This window comes from Macaca mulatta, chromosome 15 (genome assembly GCF_049350105.2).
Source record: "Macaca mulatta isolate MMU2019108-1 chromosome 15, T2T-MMU8v2.0, whole genome shotgun sequence".
Lineage (NCBI taxonomy): Eukaryota > Metazoa > Chordata > Mammalia > Primates > Cercopithecidae > Macaca > Macaca mulatta.
In genome coordinates this window covers 108,320,172-108,344,962 of record NC_133420.1, presented here as the reverse complement: position 1 = coordinate 108,344,962, position 24,791 = coordinate 108,320,172, and the positions used below count along the sequence as shown (strand labels likewise).

The window sequence follows — 24,791 nt, the reverse complement described above, 5'->3', positions numbered from 1 at the left end:
CTGTTTGCTGATTTTCTGTCATCAGAAAATAAGATTTCTAAAAAGGTATGTACCACAAGAGAGTAATAAAATTTGTTTAACTGTATTTTTTAAATGGGACAAAATCATTTTAATGTCTTTAAAAATTTATAATAACCTTTTTTTTTAAAGTTCTCCTTCCCTAATCCTTTCCATCAAATGTTATTATTTTAAGTCTTACCTCTGTATTTTCAGTTACCTCAGCTTCTGTCATAAGGTCTGTTAAAGCATAGATAAACCCAAGATCTAACCTGAGATCCATTTCTTGAATCAATACTTTGAAATACCTATATTACAAAGAAGAAAAGATGTTTTAAAAATCATCAATTAACAACTGTATTACAAAAATTAGATGAGAAAAAAATATGAGATCAATATTACAACTCTGAAACTTAGGACTACTTAGTTGACTAAATTTTAAAAAATCATGGAACACTGTTAATAACAGCAACAAAGTCAAAATATGAAAATGGCCATAAAGAGGAAATGGATAAGTAAACTGCCATACGGAGTCATAAAACAGAATATTACACATTAGTGATAATGAATAAACTATGGCTACATACAACAAAATGAATAAATTTTAATAAAAATGTTGAATGAACAAAAGCAAGTCCCAACATTTATTTCCAGTCTGAAACAATTTTCTAAAAATTAAAAAATTAAAACTAAAAGGCATAATGTTTAGGTACACATGCACAATAAAACTATATTTTAAACAGCAAGGAAATAGAGTTTATCTTGATGATAAGGAAGGGGAAACTAGATAGACATTATTACATAGATGTTTCAGTCCATCCTCCATTTCTTGGAATGGGTAGTGAGTGAAGATGAAAATATTATTGTTTTCCTTTTTCAAAACAATATATGATTATAGACAACCGCAAACAAAAAACAAATACATATACAAGAGAATAAATATTCAAAATCCAGAAACGACGACTGGAAATACCTAGATGCATTTCATCCAGAGCCCCCCCTCCTTTTTTTTTTTTTTTTTGAGACAGTCTCGTTCTGTCACCCAGGCTGGAGTGCAGTGGTACGATCTCAGCTCACTGCAACATCTGCCTCCTGAGTTCAAGCGATTCTTGTGCCTCAGCCTCCTGAGTAGTTGGGACTCCAGGCACGTGCCACCACACCTGGCTAATTTTTGTATTTCTAGTAGAGATGGGGTTTCACTGCGTTGGCCAGGCTGGTCTCGAACTCCTGACCTCAAGTGATCCGCCCGTCTAGGTCTCCCAAAGTGCTGGGATTACAGGCGTGAGCCACAACATTATAATAGATTTTTTTATTTGACCTTTATAATTAATATGCTTAAATCTTTGACTTGTCTAACATTTAAAGAGTATAAACAATTCATATATTTAAATCAAACATTAAATAAATATACAAGAAATGTATTAAGACACTTACTTAATACGTGATATCTGGGAATGTCCTGCAGATCTCATGACAATACTGACATCTGTAAAGGGCTTTGGTGCTGTAAAGGTTATAAACATAATTTCTCCCGTGATGCTTTAAGTAAAAAGTAGGCATTTTCTTCCAATATACACCACAATGGAAAATCATTTACTAAATAATAAATATCAGTTAAAATTACTGATATTGGCAAGATCTATTACAATCTTAATTTCAGACTCCAGCATTGTTTTTAAAACTATCTATAGTCACTCTGAAGATAACTAATTCTACAATTAGCGGTTTAGAAGTATGCATTAGAATCACCAGGGAAACTGTGAAAACAGATTCTGGGGACTTGCTCCGGACCTCTAGGTGGAAGGGCTTAGGCATTATACTGGCCAAAAAGCTTTTGAGCGAGTTATAAAGAGTATTCCCCGCGAGATACTTTAGAGGTAGTGGTGTGGGGTGGAGGTAGGAAAGCAAGGGGAGAAGCAAGTTAAGTAGGGTGGTGAGGAGGGAAGAGAAAGTAGGGGGAAGAGGGATATGCAGGAAAGAAGAAAGGCAAAGGGAAAGAAAAGGGTAGAAAGGACTTGTCAGTTATTCTTATTTGGAGAACATAGGACAGTTTCTGCTGTTAGAAAACACTCTAGATTTGAACTTCCTTATTGTTCATTCAAAGGTTTTAAAGGATTTTACATCACAGGTTTACAGATTATCTGCTTTTTAAATTAACGTTTCTAAAAATTTCAATATATGTTTCTAATGAATCTTTTCTTCAAGATTTACTCAAAATCTTATCAAAGTTAGTTGTGTACAGTACATGCTGGTCCTTTTTCAAGCAGTTTAATTTTCCAATGATCCTATAAAAATTAAACCCAAGAATGGTTTCACTTCATATTTTTATAGTAAAGTAAATCAAACAGCTAATACAACTGCTTTTATGGAAATCTAAAAATAAAAACAAACCTGAATCCATGGTGACCGACTTTGGAGGTTTAACAGGATAAAACACAAAGGGAAATACAGCACCATGTATCTGATTTTGGATCTAAGAAAATAAAAACATGTCAGTATATTAATATGTCAATTATACAACCTGACCAGAATAACAGGATTTAAAAAATAAAAAGAATCACAAAGTCTACCTAGCCCTGGCCAAGCGCGGTGGCTCATGCCTGTAATTCCAGCACTTCGGGAGGCCGAGGGGGGTGGATCATCTGGGGTCAGGAGTTTGAGACCAGCCTGGCCCACATGGTGAAACCCCATCTCTACTAAAAATACAAAAATTAGGCAGCCGTGGTGGCGCACACCTGTAATCCCAGCTACTCAGGAGGCTGAGGCAGGAGAACTGCTTGAACCTGGCAGGCAGAGTTTGCAGTGAGCTGAGATTCTGCCACTGCACTCTAGCCTGGGCAACAGAGGGAGACTGTCTCAAAAAAAAAAAAGTCTAACACAACACTGAAACTGAATACTAGATAAAGCAGACTGTGGGAATAGATCTGGTTTCTCATTGTGTTCCTTTAGAATACAATTTTGCCTATATTTCCAGAAAGACTTGCCTGTATTCTGTAGATTTGAATTCTAAATGATGATTGATGTGCAGATGTGTTATATTCCACTTTTAATGCTGGAAGATAATTTCTTCGTAGAGCTATTACACGTGGCTGCAGAATTTTCATGTTATGACCAGTAGGTGTTAAGCGAACCTGAAAAATATATCCCCCCAAGTGAAAACATTAATTTATCTATAAATGACTACAATTAGAAATTCATACCAAAAACTCACAGTAAGCTAAATCTTTGTATTGGTTTAGACTTAGATCTTAATAACCCATGTCCATAAAATTCACATATTCATATAATTCTTACAATGCTTTGCTGTATCACTTTTTACATAAATGTACTAAAATTTATACAATAAAAATGAATAAAGGAAAAATAAAATACTTAAAGTACATTGAAAAAACAAAACATTTTTAAGTTTCCTGCTAACCCAAAGAGCAGACCATTAGCATCTAGCATCTTAAAAGAATGTTTTCTTTTTTTTTTTTTGAGACAGAGTCTTGCTGTGTCACCCAGGCTGGAGCGCAGTGGGGCCATCTCAGTTCACTGCAACCTCCGCCTCCCGGGTTCAAGGGATTCTCATGCCTCAGCCTCCTGAGTAGCTGGGATTACAGGTGCCTGCCACCATGCCTGGCTAATTTTTGTATTTTTAGTAGAGACAGGGTTTGCCATGTTGGCAAGGCTGGTCTTGAACTCCTGACCTCAAGTAATCTGCCTTCCTTGGTCTCCCAAAATGCTGGGATTACAGGTGTGAGCCACTGCACCCAGCCTGATTTCTTAATATAGATAACCACCTCTTTAAAACATTTTATACAAGGTATGTATGACATGATTGATTATTTTGTTTTATAAGGAAGCCAAACTTCCCTTACATTTCACTAGTGATTCACCAAACTACAACAGATACAAAATTAAAACTTCACATCAGTACTTAAAAATATTACCGGAATGTTAGTGTCCAACTCAATAACCTTATCTTCTGAAGGTGAAGATTCAGTATATTCCTTAAATTCTCTCTCTAACTTCTCAGTGTGCTTTACACTCATTGGCTTCCATCTTGCCTTCTTCTTGGGCTTCGTCTCCCAAACCACATCAGAACTTATATAAGAAAGCAAAGATTATAGTATTTAATACTAACTTATTAACATATTTATTTTAACTGGTGTATTACATGAATTACAATACCTTCAGTAAAATTTTACAATAGCCTCAGTTACAAGTGAGCATGTTACAAATTTAAAAACATGAATTCATTCAACTACTACCTATTAAGCTACTACTCACGCACTATTCTAGGGGTTAGGGCTGTCTGTATCAGTGAACATCTCTGTCATTCTGGAGCTTCATTTTCATTGGGGAATGAAAATGAATAGTAAACAAAATAAATTAGTAAAATTTAATATGTAGGAGGTGAAAATGCTTTTGAAAGAAGAAAATGTAGACAGGGCAAGGGGGATCTGGAGAACTGGAATATGTAAAGTGGTGGGGTCTGCAATATTACAACAGAGTGGCCAACGGGGGACTCACTGAGAAAGTGAGATTTTGGCAACCTTAAAAGAGCTGAGAGAATTATCCAGCAGACAAGAGGAGGAAAACATTTCAGGTAGAGAGGCCTGCTAAAGCAAAGAACCTTAAGCAGGAGGCACACTTGCAGTATATGAAGAAGAGCAAGGAGGCTGGCATGTCAGAAACGCATTAGGAATAGAAAATAAAGTAAGACTTACAGTGGGGGAGCAAATAATGTAAGGCCTTGTAGACCACTGGAAAGACTCTGAGTTTTATTCTGAGTGATATGAGATACCACTGATCGGTTATAAGACAACTAGCAACATAATCTGACTTACATTTTGCTAAGAATATACTCTGTGTTGAAGTGGATGGAAAAAAAAGAGTGGGAGTCAAGACTAGAAGCGGGAAAACTTGTTAGTTTACTACAGTAAACCAGATGAAAAATGGTGATGGCCCTGATGAGGCTACTGACAGTGAGATATTAGAAAAGTGGTCACATCTATGTGCCCTTTGAAGGTAGAACTAGCACAGAACTTCTTGATGAACTAGGTCTGGGGTGCAAGATAAAGAGAGGAATCAAAGACAATTTCAATATTTTTGGGCTGCATAACTAGAAGGAACTATTTTTGATTAACTCTGATTGGAAAGCAGGTTTTGGTAGAAGGAGAAAATAAAAAGTTTGGTATATACATATGAAGTTTAAGAAGCCTCTTAAATATCTGAACAGAGATTTTGCATGCACAGTTGGATATACGAAGTCTCAAGGTCAGATGACAGGTGACAGAAGACATACATAAGAGAGATATTCTGGGCAGTATTTGAAATCATAAAACTGAAATCCACAAGAGAAAAAGACCAGGCCTAAGAGCCTCAAGGCATTTGGCCAATGTAAGCAGTTGAGGGAAGACAAGGAACCAATGAATGAGACTGGATAGGAAGAAAAACCAAGACAGTGAGGTATTCTGGAAGTCAAGTGAAAGACACTACATCAAGGAGGGCTCTGTGTTAAATGTTATGAGGTAAAGACCGATAATTCTACACTGGATATGGCATTACGGAGGTCACTGATAATGCTGACAAAACCAGTTTCATGGTGTTTTGAAAGCAAAATCCTGTTTGGAGTGGTTAAAGAGGAAAATGGATGAAAAAGAATTGGAGAACACAGGATATGTTAAGTTCCTTTGAAACAGACAGTACATTTGAGGAGTTTGGGTATAAATGCAAACAAAGAAATGAGCAACAGGTAGCAAGGAAAGTAGGTTCAAGAGAATTTTTTATGTTGAGAGAAGTAACACTGAAACAATTCAGTAGACAGCCAAAAGCTGTTGACTTAGGAGAGATGAAGAAAAGGCCTGCTGAAACAATGTCCTCAGGTAGGTAGGAGGAAATCAAGTACAGTGCAAAAGTAGAGAAAAATCTGTTTAAACGGGAGCACATATATCTACTGCAAACTGTTGGGAGTATGTCAGTACAGCAAGTAGTATGCAAATGCCAGTAGATAGGAAGCTGTGATACTAGGGGGTGAGATGGGTCTCTGGATGTTTGCTTTTGACTGCTTCAATTTTTTCAGTGAAGTGGGATGCAAGGTAGTAAGCTGAGAGAATGGGGGTTTGAGGGGAGACAAAGTATAAAATAGTTATTTAGGATACAAAGTGTGAATGGAAGAAATCTAGTTGTACTGAAATTAAAATGCTGCAAGGCCTATAGACTTTATTCTGTTTAAATATTTAAGTTGTTTAATTTTATTTAAGCATTCTATTTGTTTATTCCTTATAGAACTTATATTCATTTAATAAATAGAAAGGTAGAGACCACATATTATTCATCTTTGCATTAACATCACTTAGCTTAGAAGATAACACATAATAGGTCTAAAGGTCTTAAAAATCTATGGTGTATTTTATCTATTTAAATAGTAAAAACATTTTTTGAGAATAAAAATCCTTAAGAAAATAGATTTTAATATTCCTTTTAAGATGGCATTGATTAGATTCAATAAGAGGTCAGGGGCACATATAGATTAATGTACACAGAAAACTAAATTTACATCTGTATCATATACGTTTATATATATTCAAGAATTTAACTCAAGTAAAGGATTAAAATTACATTATCCTGGTTATATAGAAGAAATATTCTCACATTAAGCACTAATATATGTAAATTAATTTAAACTTAACTGTTTATGAATAGGAATAATAAGGACATAAGGGAGAGACAAAAGATTTAATGGTGATGTCTTATATGAGAAATGATAAATACAGTGATTATTATTAGATCTTATTAGATCTTAAAGTGCCAAGGTCAAATTAGAAAGTGATTGTCTTTATGTTAATCCTCCAAAAGCTACAGCATATGTACCCTGAACTGTGCTGGATGGTAATGGAAAATGAACTAAGCATTTTGTATGATATGCAAAACATACTTTTGGTAAGTTGAATAAATATAACTTTTTAGATAAGTGAAAGGATTAACATAAGGAGTTTATAAATTTGATTTCTGCCATATCTTTATTTCAAAAGGCAAAACATTCCCTCAAGCACAGTTAAAATTAGCATTACCACAGTGTCAATGAATAGTCAAAGCACAAAACTGAAACGAAATCATTTTAGATTTTACAACAACAGTTGATGGGTGCAGCACGCCAACATGGCACAAATATACATATGTAACAAACCTGCACGTTATGCTCATGTACCCTAGAACTTAAAGTATAATAATAAAAAAAAAAAGCAATAAAAAAAAAAGATTTTACAACAACAATTTCTTAACAATTAGAAACTGATCATTTAAATGTATCCAAAATTTAATGCATCTAACCTTGTGATGCCTATATAGGCTACTTCTTGCTTCGTGTAATTGTTGACAAGAGAAATTCCAACATCTTGTAATGCCACTGCAATTTCTTGCTCTGCTAACTCTGCTTTCTCACTTTCATATGTTACTTTAAATACCTTTGGATCTTCAGTGAATAAAATAATGCGTTGTAAACCTTCAAAGAATGAAACTAAATAAATAGTCTTTTTCCCCAAATCTATAGGCATCATCATATCCTAGAACAAAACCACCAAAAAACAAAAACAAAAACAAAAAATTAGAATTTGGTCCCAAAGAACATGAAATTTAGATTTTACATTTATAAAATGAGACTATTAATGGCACCTACTTCATGGGGTTAGTGGCAACTAAGTGAATTAATATTTGTAGAATACTTGCAAATTTACATTACTGAAATCATTTGATGTTATCTGATATAAAGTTATTACTCATAAAACAGGCCAGTTGTTTATTTTTAAAATTTAAACATTTTAATAAAACTGAATCTTCCCGTGTAGGTTAATCAGTAACACAAAGTATTTTTTTCTGCTTTATTCTAAGACTACAGCAATTCTAAGACTAAGAATACAGATATGTATTAAAAGTTGTTTCAGTCTGAAATTCACATTTCCTTTCATAGCTGAATCAAACAGGATAAAAAAAATCTTATTTCTCAATTGCATATTCTACAAAGCATGTATATTCATCATGAGGCTATTTCTGCAGGAATCTCACATAAATGTGCTGATATCAGGGTTTTGAGGGTCAATGACACGATAAACATAGCAAATTGTCATAATTAATATTCAGCCATTAATTTCTAGTTAATATTCTGATTTTCAGAAAATTTTACTGTATAGCATACATTCACGTTACAATATACAGAAATTAAAAACTGTGAGTTGTTACCATAAAATAATTATCTAGGTATACTTACGTTACTTATAATACTTTCTAAGTATATATATGTATATCACTAAAACCACACTGAGAATCAAGAAAACTAACTTACTTCACTAGTCTTTCTAGTATTTTACAGTGAATGTCTGATTTATCTTTATAAGCTTCAAACTATCACTATGATATAAATATGCAAAGTACTAATCAATAGATGAAATGAGTAAGACTATTTTTATATCAAAGTACAATTTTTTTTCCTGAATAAATCTAATAGTCATGAATTTTTAAAACTTAAAGTTAGGCCACTTATAGGCAATCCTCTTAAATACAATGTAAACAATACCCACACCAGACTCCTCAACAGCAGCACTGAAAGACAATGAGAAAATACCACCTACTGATAGGCAGGAAGAAAAAATCACTAGTGGTGAGAAAAAAAAAAAAAAATCAGGAGTCAAATTAAGATGAATTTTGAAGGACAAAAAACTTTAAAAAATGTTCTGGAAGTATTTAAAATGTTACTGGAAAATAGATGCGCATAACATGATCATCATAGCTTGCCACCCAGAAATAAATTTGTTTTAGTTCACTCAGTGGATCCTTAAATGTTGCTTCTAGAAGCTAAATCTACCTAGTATGATTGTCAAGGCAGAGAACATATTTGCTTTTCAGGTGAATGCTGAAAGCACTTCTCTAAACACAACTTTACTCTTTATAACACAGTAGAAGCAAATGATGTAAACAAAATAAGACTATTTCTGTTTTGAAACATTTTTGGTTAAGTCAATACTTAAATACTATTTTGAAGATTTTTGGCAGCTTTTTAGAAGCGTGGCCACAAACAGTCCTTAAAACTAGGAAGGCTGAAAATCAAATACCATTTTTTTTTTTTTTTTTTTTTGAGATGGAGTCTCGCTCTGTCACCAGGCTGGAGTGCAGTGGTGCAACCTTGGCTCACTGCAACCTCTGCCTCCAGGGTTCAACTGATTCTTCTGCCTCAGCCTCCTTAGTAGTTGGGACTACAGGCACCTGCTACCATACCCAGTTAATTTTTGTATTTTTAGTAGAGATGGGGTTTTACCATGTTGGCCAGGCTGGTCACAAACTCCTGACCTGGTGATCTGCTTGCCTTGGCCTCCCAAAGTTAATTTTTGTATTTTTAGGAGAGACAGGGTTTCACCATATTGGCCAGGCTGATCTCGAACTCATGGTTCACCTCGGCCTCCCCAAAGTGCTGAGATTACAGGCGTGAGCCACCACGCCCAGCCCAAATACCTTTTTTAAAAAAGGCTGCTGGGAACCCATAATAACCCAATACTTACATCCTTTTGTGTTACTTCACCATGGCTTTTTCTACATCTCCACTTCAGCCTTCTAGAGCCCACTGGATCAGCCCATGTATAAAACACTGCTTTTCCAGGAGGGAGGGAATCTTCTATTTCACTGAGAGAACTGACATAAGTCGCAAAAATATGCATTAAATTAAATGCAAGTACATTAATAGATTTTTAAAAACCTAAAATAATACTTAATTCTTAGTTCACTAATTGAGATCTGTGATAGTTTTGATTAAAACAAGGCTGAAATTTTTACCTTATACAATTAAAAAAGGGTTCACTAATGAATATTTCTCATTATTTTCCCACTTAGAAAATACATGTTCTACTTAGGAAATAAAGGTCTTCAAGTCTTTAAAACTGTTTTGTCAATTTTTTAATACCAATTAATTATGGAAAATTATTTCCAACTACTTTACTCTATTTATACCAATTCTAAGAGAATTTAATTGGTAACTCTTTCCTAAGTCTTACTAGAGCAAAAACAAAGTAACTAAATTAGTCTTTAAAATCACAAAACGTGAAATACACATCTAAGAAATTCAACTGACTCAAAAACCATGCTCAGAAAGAAAAAAAAATTAACAAAAGTTATACACCAAACAAGTAATAAAATACAGCTCTTCTGAGCAGAAGAAGGAATTAAATCTGCAGATTAAAAGACTTCACTGGGCCAGGCGCGGTGGCTCACGCCTGTAATCCCACCATTTTGGGAGGCTGAGGCGGGCAGATCACAAGGTCAGGAGATCGAGACCCTCCTGGCTAACACGGTGAAACCCCGTCTCTACTAAAAATAGAAAAAATTAGCCAGGTGTGGTGGCGGGCACCTGTAGTCCCAGATACTCGGGAGGCTGAGGCAGGAGAATGGTGTGAAACCAGAAGGCAGAGCTTGCAGTGAGCCGAGATGGCGCCACTGTACTCCAGCCTGGGCAACAGAGTGAGACTCCGTCTCAGAAAAAAAAAAAAAAAAAAAGACTTCACTGGGTATCAGACATTAATGAAAACAGTATCATTCTAGACATATATTTGTAAGAAAATGGGGGAAAAAAAACCCTAACACATATCTAAGAAAATCACAGTCACTCGCAAGAAAATAAAAATGCCCCTTTCACAGTTCAATGACGTTTAATGTCAAAAAGCAATGGCACACTATCTACACAATTTTGAGAAAAATGTTATCACTTAAAATTTTATGTCAAATTGTCATAAATTTGTAAGAATAAGACATTTCAAACAAGCAATAGCATAACACTACCCACAAATCTTTACTAAAACAAAAAAAAACTCAAGACTTTTTCCAACCAAGCTAGAGACAAACTCAAAATAACATTTTAACAACTAGGATATAGAAATATTGAAGAACCCATAGTGAACAACTAAACCAGTTTAAGAAAGTCTTTTTTTGTTAAAACATTAAAATCAATGCAAATACCAAAAGGGCCTTGAATCAAATAATACATATTTTGAAAAGCTAACCATTTTATATTAATCTGGTTGAAAAAATCCCAAATTACATTCACAAGAAAGTAAGAATTTGGAAAGAGGTTGAAGAAAAGGTAAAAAAGCATTACAATTTTTTATGGCTAAGCTAGCAGATACTGTTTCAATCTTAAAATTGATTTTAAATGTATCAAAACCTTCAATAACAAAAAAAGGAATTATCCATAACTGAAACAGAATATGTATTTTCAAAAAAATCATTAGAAGAAAATATACTACAAAAAATATGGTAAGGAATTATAAATTAGTTTTTACAATGATTACAAATGGGTTGAAGATCATTATTAGAAGATAAACTGAGCTGGGCACGGTGGCTCATGCCTGTAATCCCAGCACTTTGGGAGGTTGCGGCAGGCGGATCACCTGAGGTCCGGTGTTCGAGACCAGCCAGCCAACACGGCGAAACCCTGTCTCTACTATAAATACGAAAATTAGCCAGGCACAGTGGCGCACACCTGTAATCCCAGCTACTTAGGAGGCTGAGGCAGTAGAATTGCTCAAACCTGGGAGGCAAAGGTTTCAGTGAGCTGAGATCGCACCTCTGCACTCCAGACTGGGCAAAAGGGCAAAATTCCATCTCAGAAAACAAACAAACAAAAAAAGAAGATAAACTGATTCTAAAATTATAAAAGTTGAAATAAAAATTCTGAACAATTAAGTATTATTTAACTGTAGAGCATCTAAATGATGGAATATCATTCATTCAGTAAAAATCATGCTTTGCAGCCTACTTGAGGGTGGAGAGTAAAAGGAGGCTGAGAATCGAAAAACTACCTATTGGGTACCATGCTTATTACCTGGGTAACGAAACAATCTGTATACAAAAACCCCATGACATGCAATTTACCCACGTAACAAACCTGCACATATATCCCCTGAACCTATAATAAAAGTTAGAAAGAAAAAAAAATTGTGCTTTGAAACAAATTTATATGCTCACAATAGCTGTCAAATATGAGAGATACATAAGGAAGGAAGAAAGGGAGGGAGGGAGAGAACAAAGGAGGAAGGAAAGGAGAGGAAAAGGAATGAACCAAAATGTTGACAGTATTAGGATTTCAGGGATTAAATGGTCCTCTTTCACATTTTTTTCTCTAGTATTTTTTTAAATAGTAATTTAACAACTATTACTTTTATATGCAGGAAATAATATCTATATTTTTTAAAAAGCCAAGAGACAGAAATGTGGAGGAGAAAACAAAATCACAGTCTTCATTTCTCCATGAAAAAAAAAAATCAAATGTAAATGTGTTGATTAGCAAATAAATTTGGTTTAAAAATACTTAAAACTGCTTTTAATTCACACAAATTTTAATCTGTTTAATTCATTGCAGAGTATTCCTTATGCAAAAATGTACTGGGCTATCTGGGACAGGCAATGAAAATTCCAAGAAAAGGGAAACTAACCACAGTTTAGTAGACTATTAACTATCTGTGTGTACACATCTCAAACTCACAAGAAAATAACACAATGTGATGAATGCTGTAATCTACATATGTAAAGGTGCTATCAAAAACTGGGGTACTTAGATCAAGGTGGCAAGGGAAGGGATCACATAGAATGGCATTTTTCTTTTTTTTTTTTTTAAGTTCCAGAATACGTGTACAGAACGTGCAGGCTTGTGACATAGGTAAATGTATTCCATGGTGGTTTGCTGCACCTACCAACCCATCACCTAGGTATTAAGCCCCACATGCATTAGCTATTTATCCTGATGCTCTCCCTTCTGCCGTGACCCCAACAGGCCCCAGTGTGTGTTGTTCCCCTCCCTGTGTCCATGTGTTCTCATTGTTCAGCTCCCACTTATAAGTGGGAATGGTTTTCTGTTCTTGTTGCTGAGGATAATGGCTTCTAGCTCCATCCATATCCCTGCAAAGGAATAATCTCGTTCCTTTTTATGGCTGCATGGTATCCATGGTGTATATGTACAACATTTTCCTTATCCAGTCTATCAGTGATGGGCATTTGGGTTGATTCTATGTCTTTGCTATTGTGAATAGTGCTGCAAGGAACATGTACGTGCATCTATCTTTATAAGAGAATGATTTCTATTCCTTTGAGTACATACCCAGTAATGGGACTGACTGCTGGGTCAAATGGTATTTCGGATTCTAGGTCTTTGAGGAATCACCACACTGTCGTCCACAATGGTTGAACTAATTGACATTTCCAGCAACAGTGTAAAAGCGTTCCTATTTCTCCACAGCCTTGCCATCATCTGTTGTTTCTTGACTTTTAAATAATTACAGAATGGCATTTTTCTAGCTGAAAGAAACACCTATTCAGGTAAAAACCCACGGAAAGACCTAGAGCACTGAGGAAACAAAAACTTCACTTTGTATAGGGTAAGATTTAGGCCACAGAAAGACAAATTTTTAGAAAGGCAGCCTAGAAGTATATTTTTAAAGAAATGGGTAAAAAAAGAAAAATTTGAAAGAGAGATATGATTATATTTCTTATTTTAGAAAATTCATTCTAGTAGAAAGTGGGAGATTTACTAGAGATAAGACTAGATATATAGAGATAGATCAAAAATCTACTCAAATATAGCTGGGTATGGTGGCACATGCCTGTAAACCCAGCTACTTGGGAGGCTGAGGCACGAAAATCAGTTGAGCCGGAAGGTGGAGGTTCCAGTGAGCCTGGATCACACCACTGCACTCCAGCCTGGGCAATAGACTGAGACAGTGTCTCAAAACAAAACAAAACACAAAACTCTACTCAAATAAAACAAAACAAAACAATACACAAAAAATCTACTCAAATACATAAGAAATGGAGGGTTACTGAACTAGGATAATGACAGCGGAGATTACATAAGAAGGGAATATTTATTTAAAAGTTAAAGTTTAACAAACAAATGGAAACACATCTCATGCTCATGGAGGGGTAGACTCAATATTGTGAAAATGACCATACTGCCATAAGCAATCTACAGATTCAATGCAATTCCCATCAAAATACCATCATCATTCTTCACAGAACTAGAAAAAAAATCCTAAAATTCATATGGAACCATAAAAGGAGCCCTCATAACCAAAGCAGTACTAAGCAAAAAGGACAAACCTGGGGGCATCACATTATACGACTTCAAAGTATACTACAATGCCTATAGTCACCAAAACAGCATGGTACTGCTATAAAAACAGGCATGTAGACCAACGGAACAGAATAGAGAAACCAGAAATAAAGTTAAATACTTAGAGCCAATTATCTTCAACAAAACAAACAAAAACACAAAGTAGGGAAAGGACACCCTATTATAGTGAAGGGACTAGATGTGAAGGGACCAGTCTGGTCAGGGCCTAAGATAGAGTTGACTTAATAGTTTACAGACAAGGCTCATTCTTCATTCTTGTTCTTTTTGTTTCCAGATTCTTTTGTCCAGTCTTCTTTCTGGTACCTTGACTATCTCCTACTCTGGGAGATCATCAAGTGCTAGGATCGTGGGCAAGCCACATGTAGAAGAATAAAATTGGGTTCTCATCTCTCACCTTATACAAAAATCAACTCAAGATGGATCAAAGACTTACATGTAGGACCTGAAACCATAAAAATTCCAGAAGATAATTTTGGAAAAACTCTTCTAGACATTGGCTTTGGCAAAGAGTTCATGACCAAGAACCCAAAAGCAAATGCAACAAAATAAAAATAGATGGGACCTAATTAAACTAAAAACCTTCTGCACAGCAAAAAAAATAATCAGCAGAGTAAAGAGACAACCCACAGAATGGGAGAATATCTGCAAACTATGCATCTGACAAAGGACTAATATCCAGAATCTATAAGGATCTCAAACAAATCAGCAAGGAAAAAAAAAAAAAAACATACAATAATCCCATCAAAAAGTGGGCTAAGGTCATGAATAGACAATTCTCTAAAGAAGATACACAAATGGCCAACAAACATATATAAAAAAGCTCAGCATCACTAATTATGAGGGAAATGCAAATTAAAACCACAATGAGATACCACCTTACTCCTGTAAGAATGATCATAATTTAAAAAAAAAAAAAAGATGTTGACATGGATGTGGTGAAAAGGGAACACTTTCACACTGCTGGTGGGAAGGTAAACTAGCACAACCACTATGAAAAACAGTATGGAGATTCCTTAAAAAACTAAAAGTAGAACTACCATTTGATCCAGCAATCCCAGTACTGGGTATCCACTCAAAGGAAAAGAAGTTATTATACTAAAAAGACACTTGCACACACATGGTTAGAAACAATTTATCATTTTTATAACGTGGATAATTAAGAAAACAGGCATTCCTCTTTCTTAACATCTTAAATAGATGAGAGAATGCTACCCAAAACGACTTTTAGGTACTTGCTAGTCCAGCCCTGTGGTCTTTACGCAATGTCTGTTTGATTTTAATCAATGAGAAGAAGTTGTACAGTTAGCAGTGGAAAGAAAGTGTAAGCGCAATGATAAATATGTGCTTGTTGAAAAGTAACAGGTGAAAATACAGAAAGAAAGCAAACAAACTAAATTCAAGACAACCTGGAACTACTAAGTACAGGATCAGAAACTTGCATAAGCTGTAGTAGCACTAAGAAGATATGATATCACAGCAAATTAAAATGAATGATGTTTAAGAGTAGTCCTAAACCACGAAGATTCAATTATAGCCTTTAAGGAAGCAGTCCTTTCCCCCAGACACCTCAACAAGAAGGTACCTGTTTGAAAAAAGAAAATCTGAAATTTTACATATTTACACTATATTGAATAGACAAAATCCAGACTCACAACAAACTCTAACAGTCCTCATCAGAGTCAACAATGAACAAGCTTTTGCCACACTTGCTTCACCTCTTCCATTTTTCTTTCTTTGAAGCATTTCAAAATAAACTGTAGACATCAAGTCAGTTTTACCCCTACATACTTCAAATACATTTTTTAATGGAACATCATTTTATATAGCTACAATGCTATTATCAGTGTTTATATTCTTAAGAAATTATCATAAAAACCATGCCTCATCATCTAGACTTACACCATCAAGAGTTACTGTATTTGTGATAATCTTACCTTTGATTGTATTGAACAAGTTCATTCTTTGTGTGATTTATTAAGAGGAATGTAGCTGCTCCATCATGATAATCTAAAAATGTAATAACTGTAGAATGCTCAGCCAAATTCACTTCTGCTATAATACCTCCAAGCTAGAAGAAAGAAAAAGAAAACATTTTTAATATAATCATTTTCCCAAGAATATTAACTAATAACATCTAAGAACAGACTACTCATAACTTGATAATTTAATTTTTGGGATGATTGAGAAAACAATTCAGAATTTTGTATTGCATTTCTGGAAATCTATAATCTCAATCACTGTATTACAGACAGATGACATTCCAGATGTGGTATATTCTAGTATTCCAGGCATTCCAACTAACTTTTTATATAACAATTAAATTATCTTAGATCTCTGTTTCCTTTTACAAAAAGAAATGTTTGTTCATTTTTGGGGAAAGAGGAAAAATCAACAGAAGTAATTATTTGATACAAAAAAATAAATAAAATACCAGTCAGTATATTTTAGCTTTTCTAATGATATATGCCAAAAACACATACCACACACACACAAAAACAAACAAACAAACAAACAAAACCACTTACCTCGTTATCCAGATGCAATAGAATACAGTTTTCTTGCTTGTTAAAATATATCCTTTTGGGAGGATCTTCACTCCCTTCAACTTGAATAAGAAGTTTACTAGAAACATCCTCAGGCCAAAAGGGGATACACTAAAATATACATTATATATGTTTATAAAAATAAACAGATTTCACCATAAATACACAAATCATCTTAATATTCCCATCAGAGTACACTTAAACTTTAAAAAATCTCTTTTAACACTGCTCTAGTTATTGGGTTGCTTAAACAGCTGTAAACTTTCAACTTGAAGATGGGTTGTCACTTGTCAGCACTATGCACTCAAGAAGCAGTGGATAGCAAACTGAAGAACTATGGTAAGTGAACTGCTGGCGAGAAAAGAGACTTTAATGTGGTCATGATCTTACAGAGAAGGGTTGAAAAATCAGCAAGAAACCTGAGCTGAGAACTGGGACACAGATCAGGTTTAAAACAAGTGTACATTCAGTTACTAAAAATCAAAATCAGGTATGAACGTTGGAAATTAGGCAGAAGTCAAAGTACACAAAAATGGTAAGTCAGAACATATATTAAATCTAGCATCTGGTTGTCAAATAAGGGTAAAAAAGTAAAAGTAGTATTCAAAGTTCAGAGTAGGAAGGAAGTTCGGAATTTTACGAAATAACTTCAACATGAGTGATCTGGAAACCAAACTAAAAGAACAGGAGATATTCAAGGTACCAGAAAGAAGACTGGACAAAAGAATCTAGAAATTGAGCTAAAAGAACAAGAATGAAGAACAGCCTTGTCTGTAAGCTATTAAGTCAACTCCTGACCAGACTGATCCTTTCATATATTTCAGTGAGACTGCTCATGTGTGATACCTGATCATCATTACATGACTTGAGGACAATGTAGCAGAACCTGGTTGTTATAGCTAAGTATCTTAGCTTGTTAAAGACAGTTTTATTCAACCATAAAATGGAATTAATGGAACGAGATATGAGACATGCTTAGGAATATAACCTGACTGTGCACAGCCAGGGCACTGCAGTCTTAAGGATTCAAGCAAACCTGTCCCAAAGCTTTTACCCATGTCTGCATGCCTAGCCCAGGCCCTTCATTTGGAGGCTCTTTATGAGAGCTTTGCGGCAGAGGCCTTCCTTGGGAGCTCCTGCAGGACCTCTTTATCAGGGAGACAGGTAGAGAACTGGGACACAGATGATCAGTTTAAAACAAGGGTATGGTCACTTCACAAAAAGTGAAGACACTTTTTGTCTACTCTCAGTGCTCATTCCTAGCTCCTCCCCTTTGTCCTACTCCATTCCCCAGGTCCATAAAACTGCTGGACACTGTTCAAGGTTTCATAGACAGTGAGACAAGCCCCATGTCTTGTGCTGATCCACTTGACCCTTGTCCAATGCCATTCCAGAATAGGTGGTAACTGTGCTTTCTCTGATTTGGCCTCCTGCTTACACAGGTTGAGTATCCCCTGTTCGAGATGCTTGGTACCAGAAGTGTTTCAGATTCTGGACTTCTTTTGGATTTTGGAATATTTGCATATATATAATGAGATATCTTGGGGATGGTACCTAAGTCTAAACATAAAATTCATTTATGTTTCACATTCACCTTATACACATAGCCCAAAAGTAATTTTATACTATATTTAAATAATTTTGTGCATGAAACAAAGTTTGTACATATTGTACCATCAGAAAGAGAATGTGTCACTATCTTAACCACCCATGTTGACAATCTATGGCTGTGTGGCATCACCATCATTCCTGACTCTCAATTTGTGTTACCAATAAACAATCATTTTCTTACACTTACTCACACATAAGTACCTAACAGTTAAAAAAAAAATGACAGTTAAGAAAGTGAAAAAAATAAAGTGTCAGGTGTAGAATTTTTCACTTGTGGCATCATGTTGGCACTTGAAAAGTTCTGGATTTTGGAATATTTCGAACTTTGGAGCATTTTTGATTTCATATTTTCAGATTAAGGATGCTCAATCTTTACTATCACAGTAAGTGATTAAAGGTTTGACTGTTACTTTCATTGTGGCTTGTCTTAATCAGCTACTCCAACACCTGGCAGCTCAGCTCTCTCCTCCTCAGCTGAGCTCTTGACAATTGCTAACTTTCTCATTTCCTCGAAGTCATTGTTCAAATGTGACTCCAATGAGTCCCATCCTAACCACCTTACATAAAATTAGAGACCACCCCTGGCTCTCGAACTCTTAATATCCCTTATCCTACATTAGACTTTCCCACATTAGACTTGTCACTTTGAAACATACTATATACTAATTGATTATGGTATTATTAATGTTTCCCCCTTACACCCACTGAAATGTAAACTACATAAAGATGGGGACTTGTGCCTTTAAATAGTATATTGCAAGTCACATAAAAATAAACAATATTTGTTGAAAGAATGAATAGACTTGAAAAAAGGTGAAATTTCTGGGAATAAGAACTATAATTATTCAAATACTCAGCTGAAGACTTACATAGTAGTTCAGACACAGCAAAAGTAAAAAAAATTGAAAGATGTATATGTAGAACTTACCCAGAATGAAGCAAAGAGAGTTGGAAAATATAAAAGAGCTATTAAGAGACATGGAGGATAGAGTATGAAAGTCCAACATGTTTGATTTAAAGGCTTAGATGGAAAAAATGGAAGAACGGAGGAGAGGCAATATTTAAAGAGACAGTAGTAGCAAATTTTACAGAAAGCATGAAATACTTTAATCCACAGATCTAGGAGTAAAGCACCTCAAGCAGGGTAAATAAAAGGAAACCACATATAGACATATAGCAGCGTGACCGCAGAACATCAAAGACAAAGAGAAGAAAGACTGTGAACGCAGCCAGAGAGATCGATCGATCTATCTATCTATCTATCTATCTATCTATCTATCTATCTATCTATCTATTTTCTCCTCTTCTCTTCTTCTCTCTCTCTTTTGCAATTGCAAGATTTAATAGAATGAAAACAGAGCTCCCATAAAATGGGAGGGGACCCAAAGGGGGTTGCCATTGCCCCATGGAACGCCTGGGTTTATATCCCGATCACTGTCCCTCTCGCTGTGCTCCAGTCAGAGAGATTTTTCTAGAGACACTTATGGTATTTACCTTCAAAACCAGCCCTAAAGGAAATGCTAAAGAATATACTTCAAGAATAATCCCAGAAAGGATGGTTTTATATGCAAAAAGGAATAATGAATAGAAACAGCAACACTTCTCTAATCCTAACTTTTAGAATAAAAGTTCTTCAAAAATAAAATATTCCATCAACCTCTGTCATTCAGAAAACTCTTATCCAAAGGTTTAATGATGGCACAGAATCAACATTTCTTCTAAGTTACTACTCTCCTCAAGTAACTAGAGAAGAGTCTGGCTTAACCTACTCTCTGAAGGCATTCCTAATAGCTTCCTAGAGAGAATAAATAATTTCCGTCTCTTTGATGCATTTACACCTTATCTAGTCTTTGGCTGCTGTATTTAACCAAAGTGGTTAGTAATTGTTAAACGTCTACCTCCCTTAACAAGCTGGGCATTCCTAGTTATCTAATTATTAAAAATTGAACCTTGCCATCTATCTAGAGCCGGGTACAAATATTCAATGAAGATTTATGAAACTAAAACAACATTGGAGTAACAGGAGAGTTAAAACATTACATGGTGACTTTAGGTATCTAACATTAAGGAGAAAATAGAATCCAAAGAGGTATATTTCTGAAATTCATCTACCCACCTGCTCCAAATCAAGAGAGAGCCATTTATCAGTTCCTTCTTCAGCCACTGATATACGGTATTTGCTTTTGTTTTTAATCATATAAAAAGGGGTAAATGTCACAATTCTAGTAATGTTAAAACTGCTCAGGTCTATAGTGACACCAACCTAAGAAAAATAAAATTAACAGCTCAAAAACTGTTATGTATCATAACATCCTCATAAAATTTAATTAAGTAGTTAATAAAACATTTAAAATAAACAGTTTCTTGATAAGCACAGAATGAACTCACTTGATAGTCCATTTTCAGGCCTTTACATTTAACAGCTCCATGACTACCAACAGTATCAATTGAAAACTGATCGGACAATTCACTATCAGTTACCATAAGTTGAACCTAGGAAAAAATATTTCAAATACATCACAATTTAGGTACCCTTAAAAATTCCTGCTTAAACTGATAAAAATTAGTTTTTAGCATAAACAAAATATTACATTGTTAATGCACTAAACCTTTATAATATTAAATTCCAAACTTTTTGGCCTCAAATATTTAACAAGTTATTTCTATCCAAGTTTCATAATATTTATTCCTCAGAACTTTAAAACTAAAAATCGACAAGCAAATAAAGACAAGGGAAAAACAGAATAAACAATGCATACCTTATTGTTATTAAAAAAGTGATTTGGCTGAAAAGAAAAGAGAACTGGCTTTTTATAATTAGGTGGATGCTTTCGATGAATTCCGTCTGCTTTGTACTGTAACATGCGACCAGTTTTGTTGACCATCCAATAAGGACTATGAAATGCCACAACTGTCTGACCAGTATTATAAGTCATATGGACAGCAATATCTAAATCAGTCTTTTCCATTTCTGTAATACAGGTAAAATTGACAAAACTAATGTCTTGCTGATTAGGCTTTATGTGATATTCACTTTTCCAATCGTGATTGAGATAGTCAAGTAATTTTAAACGTAGCCTGGCTTTATCCAACTGTACAGTACAAATCTGGGCTGAATGTCCTTCACTTAGAGTAAAAACTGAATTTTCAATTCCCTGTAATAAAAAAAAAAATTTAAATGTTGCAGAATAATATGCCTCAAAATTCTATTTATCTATTCCAAATGCTGCACAAAATGCTTCTGAAGCACCTATCAGAACAAGTCAGAAGACTTACATTCAAGTTCTAACTTTGTCAACTGTGTAAATCTCTACACAGGATTTAATCTGAGATTTGAGCTACTGTATTTGTAAAATGTTCTAAATGACTTACTTCAAAGGAGAAACTGTGAAAATTAGATTAAATAACATAATGGGAAACTCCCCTGGAAATTATAAACATAAAACACTACAATTGGTAAAACAACAACAAAAAGACAATCTTAACCACTAGTGATTTTTGTTTTGAAAACAACAAAACAAAGTAAAATGTGGGCAAAAACTGATGGTAATCCAAAATAAGCAATCCCTACTACCTCCACAATCCCTCATCACCCATTTCCAATCACTGTTTATATTATTACATCATATGTATCTCTCTAAGCTGCTCATTTCCCTCGACCCACCCTTCTATTATCTTAGTTCATGTCACTATATGACCTCTCAGTTTAAGAGTCTCCTAACCGCTCTTGTCCCCTCTAGTCCCTTCCCCATACCATGGCTCAATTGTCTTTCTAAAGACTGATCATATCCTTTGGAAACTGCCAGACAGAATGTGATCACTAAAAGCATCCAATTAAAAGTTCTATGAGAATAGAAACATAAATTGACAGTATATCTGAATATCTCACCAGTTTTTCCAGCATCTCTATCTTGTTCTCTTCCTATTATTATAATATAGGAATCTCTTCATCTCATGATTTTAAATTAATTAAAGCAAAAGTAAGGAGTTCTTGATTTTTTACAAGTTAAATAATATTCCACAAAATAACAATGGTGGTGGTAGTGCTAGAGTGATAAATAAATGGCAACCCTTGTCTGTCAGGCACTGTACCAAATCTTTTACATATACAATCTAATTTGATTTCCCCCATGTCTTAACCAAGCAAATTTTTATTATTCTTATTTTATAGACTACAACAAAAGATTTACAAAAGCAATAAAGCCCGCTTAAGAACATACAGCTAGCAAGTGACAGAGCTAGGATGCAATTTCAAATCTGACAGCAAAGTACAAATTCTTAACCATTATGATAATTTGTTACTCAATATGGAAATACACATTTAAAACCATAAATATGTTAACTTTTTCCTCCAAAAGAGACATGTATCAGAAAAGTGTAAACTGCTGGGTGTACTGGCTCGCGCCTGTAATTCCAGCACTTTGGGAGGCCAAAGCGGGAGGATCACTTGAGCCCAAGAGCTCAAGACAAGCCACAGTGAGTCCCTGTCCCTACAAAATTAAAAATTAAAAAAAGTTATCCAGGCATGGCATGCATCTGTAGTCCCAGCTACTCGGGGGGCTGAGGAGGAAGGATCACGTGAGCCTAGAAATTTGAGGCTACAGTGAGCTATGCACTCCAGTCTGAGCAACAGAGAGAAAGCAAAAAGTTTGTTTTTTTAAAAAGCAAACAAATGGTAATTCTAAAGGTAAAATAAACCTATAATAGATGACAATGAAGAACTACTTTCTTCCATTTGATAAGCCTCGCAAATGAAATATTCACATAAAACCTTAAGATGTACGGATTCCTATGTTATAACAACAGGAAGAAACCACACCATCTGTTAAAACAGAGTATGTAAGAAAAAAAGCAACTTTACCAAGTATATAATCTTTTAAGAAAATCAGCGCTAAAAGAATACAATATAATGTAGCAGGCTTTTTTTGTCACTGAAGTCTAGTTCTTAAATGTTATTTCAATAATAATTCTCATACTTGTTGCAAAAGAATATCTGCATTACCTGTTCTTTACTAGTATTCTAGTATTCTAATTTTTATTAGATCTTTAAAATAGTTTTTATTGTTCTTAATCTTAAAAAACTGAAACTACAAAATCAAAAACAGGAAAGCACTAAAACAATTTGCCGATACCTCTATATAATAAGCAATTTTGTAAGGAAGAAGATTTCGGAGCAGGATAGGTGGCCACAAATGCATTATGTATGGTAAATCCCAACCATCTTCTGAATACACTGATAGAGACGTTAAATTATCTTTTTCTGGAACAATATTAATGAGAAATGATTTCTTGGAAGGGTTTTGAGATCTACATTTCTTCTTTAGAAGAGCACCATCATTTTTCACAATCTCTTCAAAGTCAATTCCTTCACACCTTTGATAGTCCTCATCTTCTGGCTTCAGAAAAAGGAATGATCTGCATGAGATTAAATGATACAGTTTAAAATGCTTTAAAGGAAAACATATTAAAGTATATAATCACAGCTTTAGAATAACAAACTTACCTCCTTTCACAATATTGTAATAAATTTTTATATTTTCATATACCTTTTAGATATAAGTAAGATAGATAAATAGATATCACCTTAACTTTCTGGAAGCTCATCAAGTTGTCTGACTTTTAAGAGGAGAATATTTTTCTTACAAACTTACTATCTTAAAAGTACACTTATAAGATAAATGGTTTCATATAAAAATACATAAATCGTATCAGTTATATATGCAAAGCAAACCACATAGAATCATCTGTGACTTGTACATATAACTGCAAGAATTTGGCTTTTCTGGATATGTGGGCCTAAAAGGAAATAAATGCCATGACTGAATTCATAAACTAAAAAAATTACTATTGAAAAAATAATCACAAGCTTTCCAACATTAATCAAATGAAAGTTTTCAATCGATATTTAACTTTATTAAAATGTGGGCCATAGATGCAGAAGAGTGTTTTTCTTTGTTTGTTTTACAGCAGTATGATATTGTACTTTATTTTTTTTTTTCTGCTTTAGCGTTTTTTTTTTTTTAATTATACTTTAGGTTCTGGGATACATGTGCAGAACGTGCAGGTTTGTTACAGAGGCATACACATGCCACAGTGGTTTGCTGCACCCATCAACTGATCATCTACATTAAGTATTTCTCCTAATGCTCTCCCTCCCCTTGCTCCCCAACTCCCAACAGGCCCCAGTGAGTGATGTTCTCTTCCCTGTGTCCATGAGTTCTCATTGTTAAACTCCCACTTATGATTGAGGACATGCAGTGTTTGGTTTTTTTGGTTCCTGTGTTAGTTTGCTGAGAATGATGGTTTCCAGCTTCACTCGTGTCCCTGCAAAGGACATGAACTCACTCTATTTTATGGCTGCATAGTATTTCATGCTGTATACGTGCCACATTTTCTTTATCCAGTCTATCACTGATGGGCATTTGGGTTGGTTCCAAGTCTTTGCTACTGGGAACAGTACTGCAATAAACATATGTGTGTATCTGTCT

General features: G+C 34.7%; 1 protein-coding gene across 5 annotated transcripts in view; it reads right to left on the bottom strand.

Moving 5' to 3' along the window:
* The window catches only part of VPS13A (vacuolar protein sorting 13 homolog A), a 243,130-nt gene that overhangs the window by 53,227 nt on the left and 165,112 nt on the right, over positions 1–24,791 (bottom strand). For all 5 annotated transcript variants that reach the window (XR_013404898.1, XM_015117939.3, XM_015117938.3 and 2 more), the window contains exons 47-59: positions 23,436–23,718; positions 21,063–21,458; positions 20,692–20,796; positions 20,420–20,566; positions 16,675–16,803; positions 16,084–16,217; positions 9,534–9,663; positions 7,315–7,547; positions 3,930–4,083; positions 2,982–3,128; positions 2,389–2,470; positions 1,432–1,501; positions 200–305 (exon numbers count right to left, since the gene is read on the bottom strand). Coding sequence is in view for 4 of the 5 variants with exons in the window: in XM_015117939.3 (XP_014973425.3) it covers positions 200–305; positions 1,432–1,501; positions 2,389–2,470; positions 2,982–3,128; positions 3,930–4,083; positions 7,315–7,547; positions 9,534–9,663; positions 16,084–16,217; positions 16,675–16,803; positions 20,420–20,566; positions 20,692–20,796; positions 21,063–21,458; positions 23,436–23,718 (2,116 nt within the window). In the remaining variant the exon portion in view is untranslated. The remainder of the gene's footprint in view (positions 1–199; positions 306–1,431; positions 1,502–2,388; positions 2,471–2,981; positions 3,129–3,929; positions 4,084–7,314; positions 7,548–9,533; positions 9,664–16,083; positions 16,218–16,674; positions 16,804–20,419; positions 20,567–20,691; positions 20,797–21,062; positions 21,459–23,435; positions 23,719–24,791) is intronic.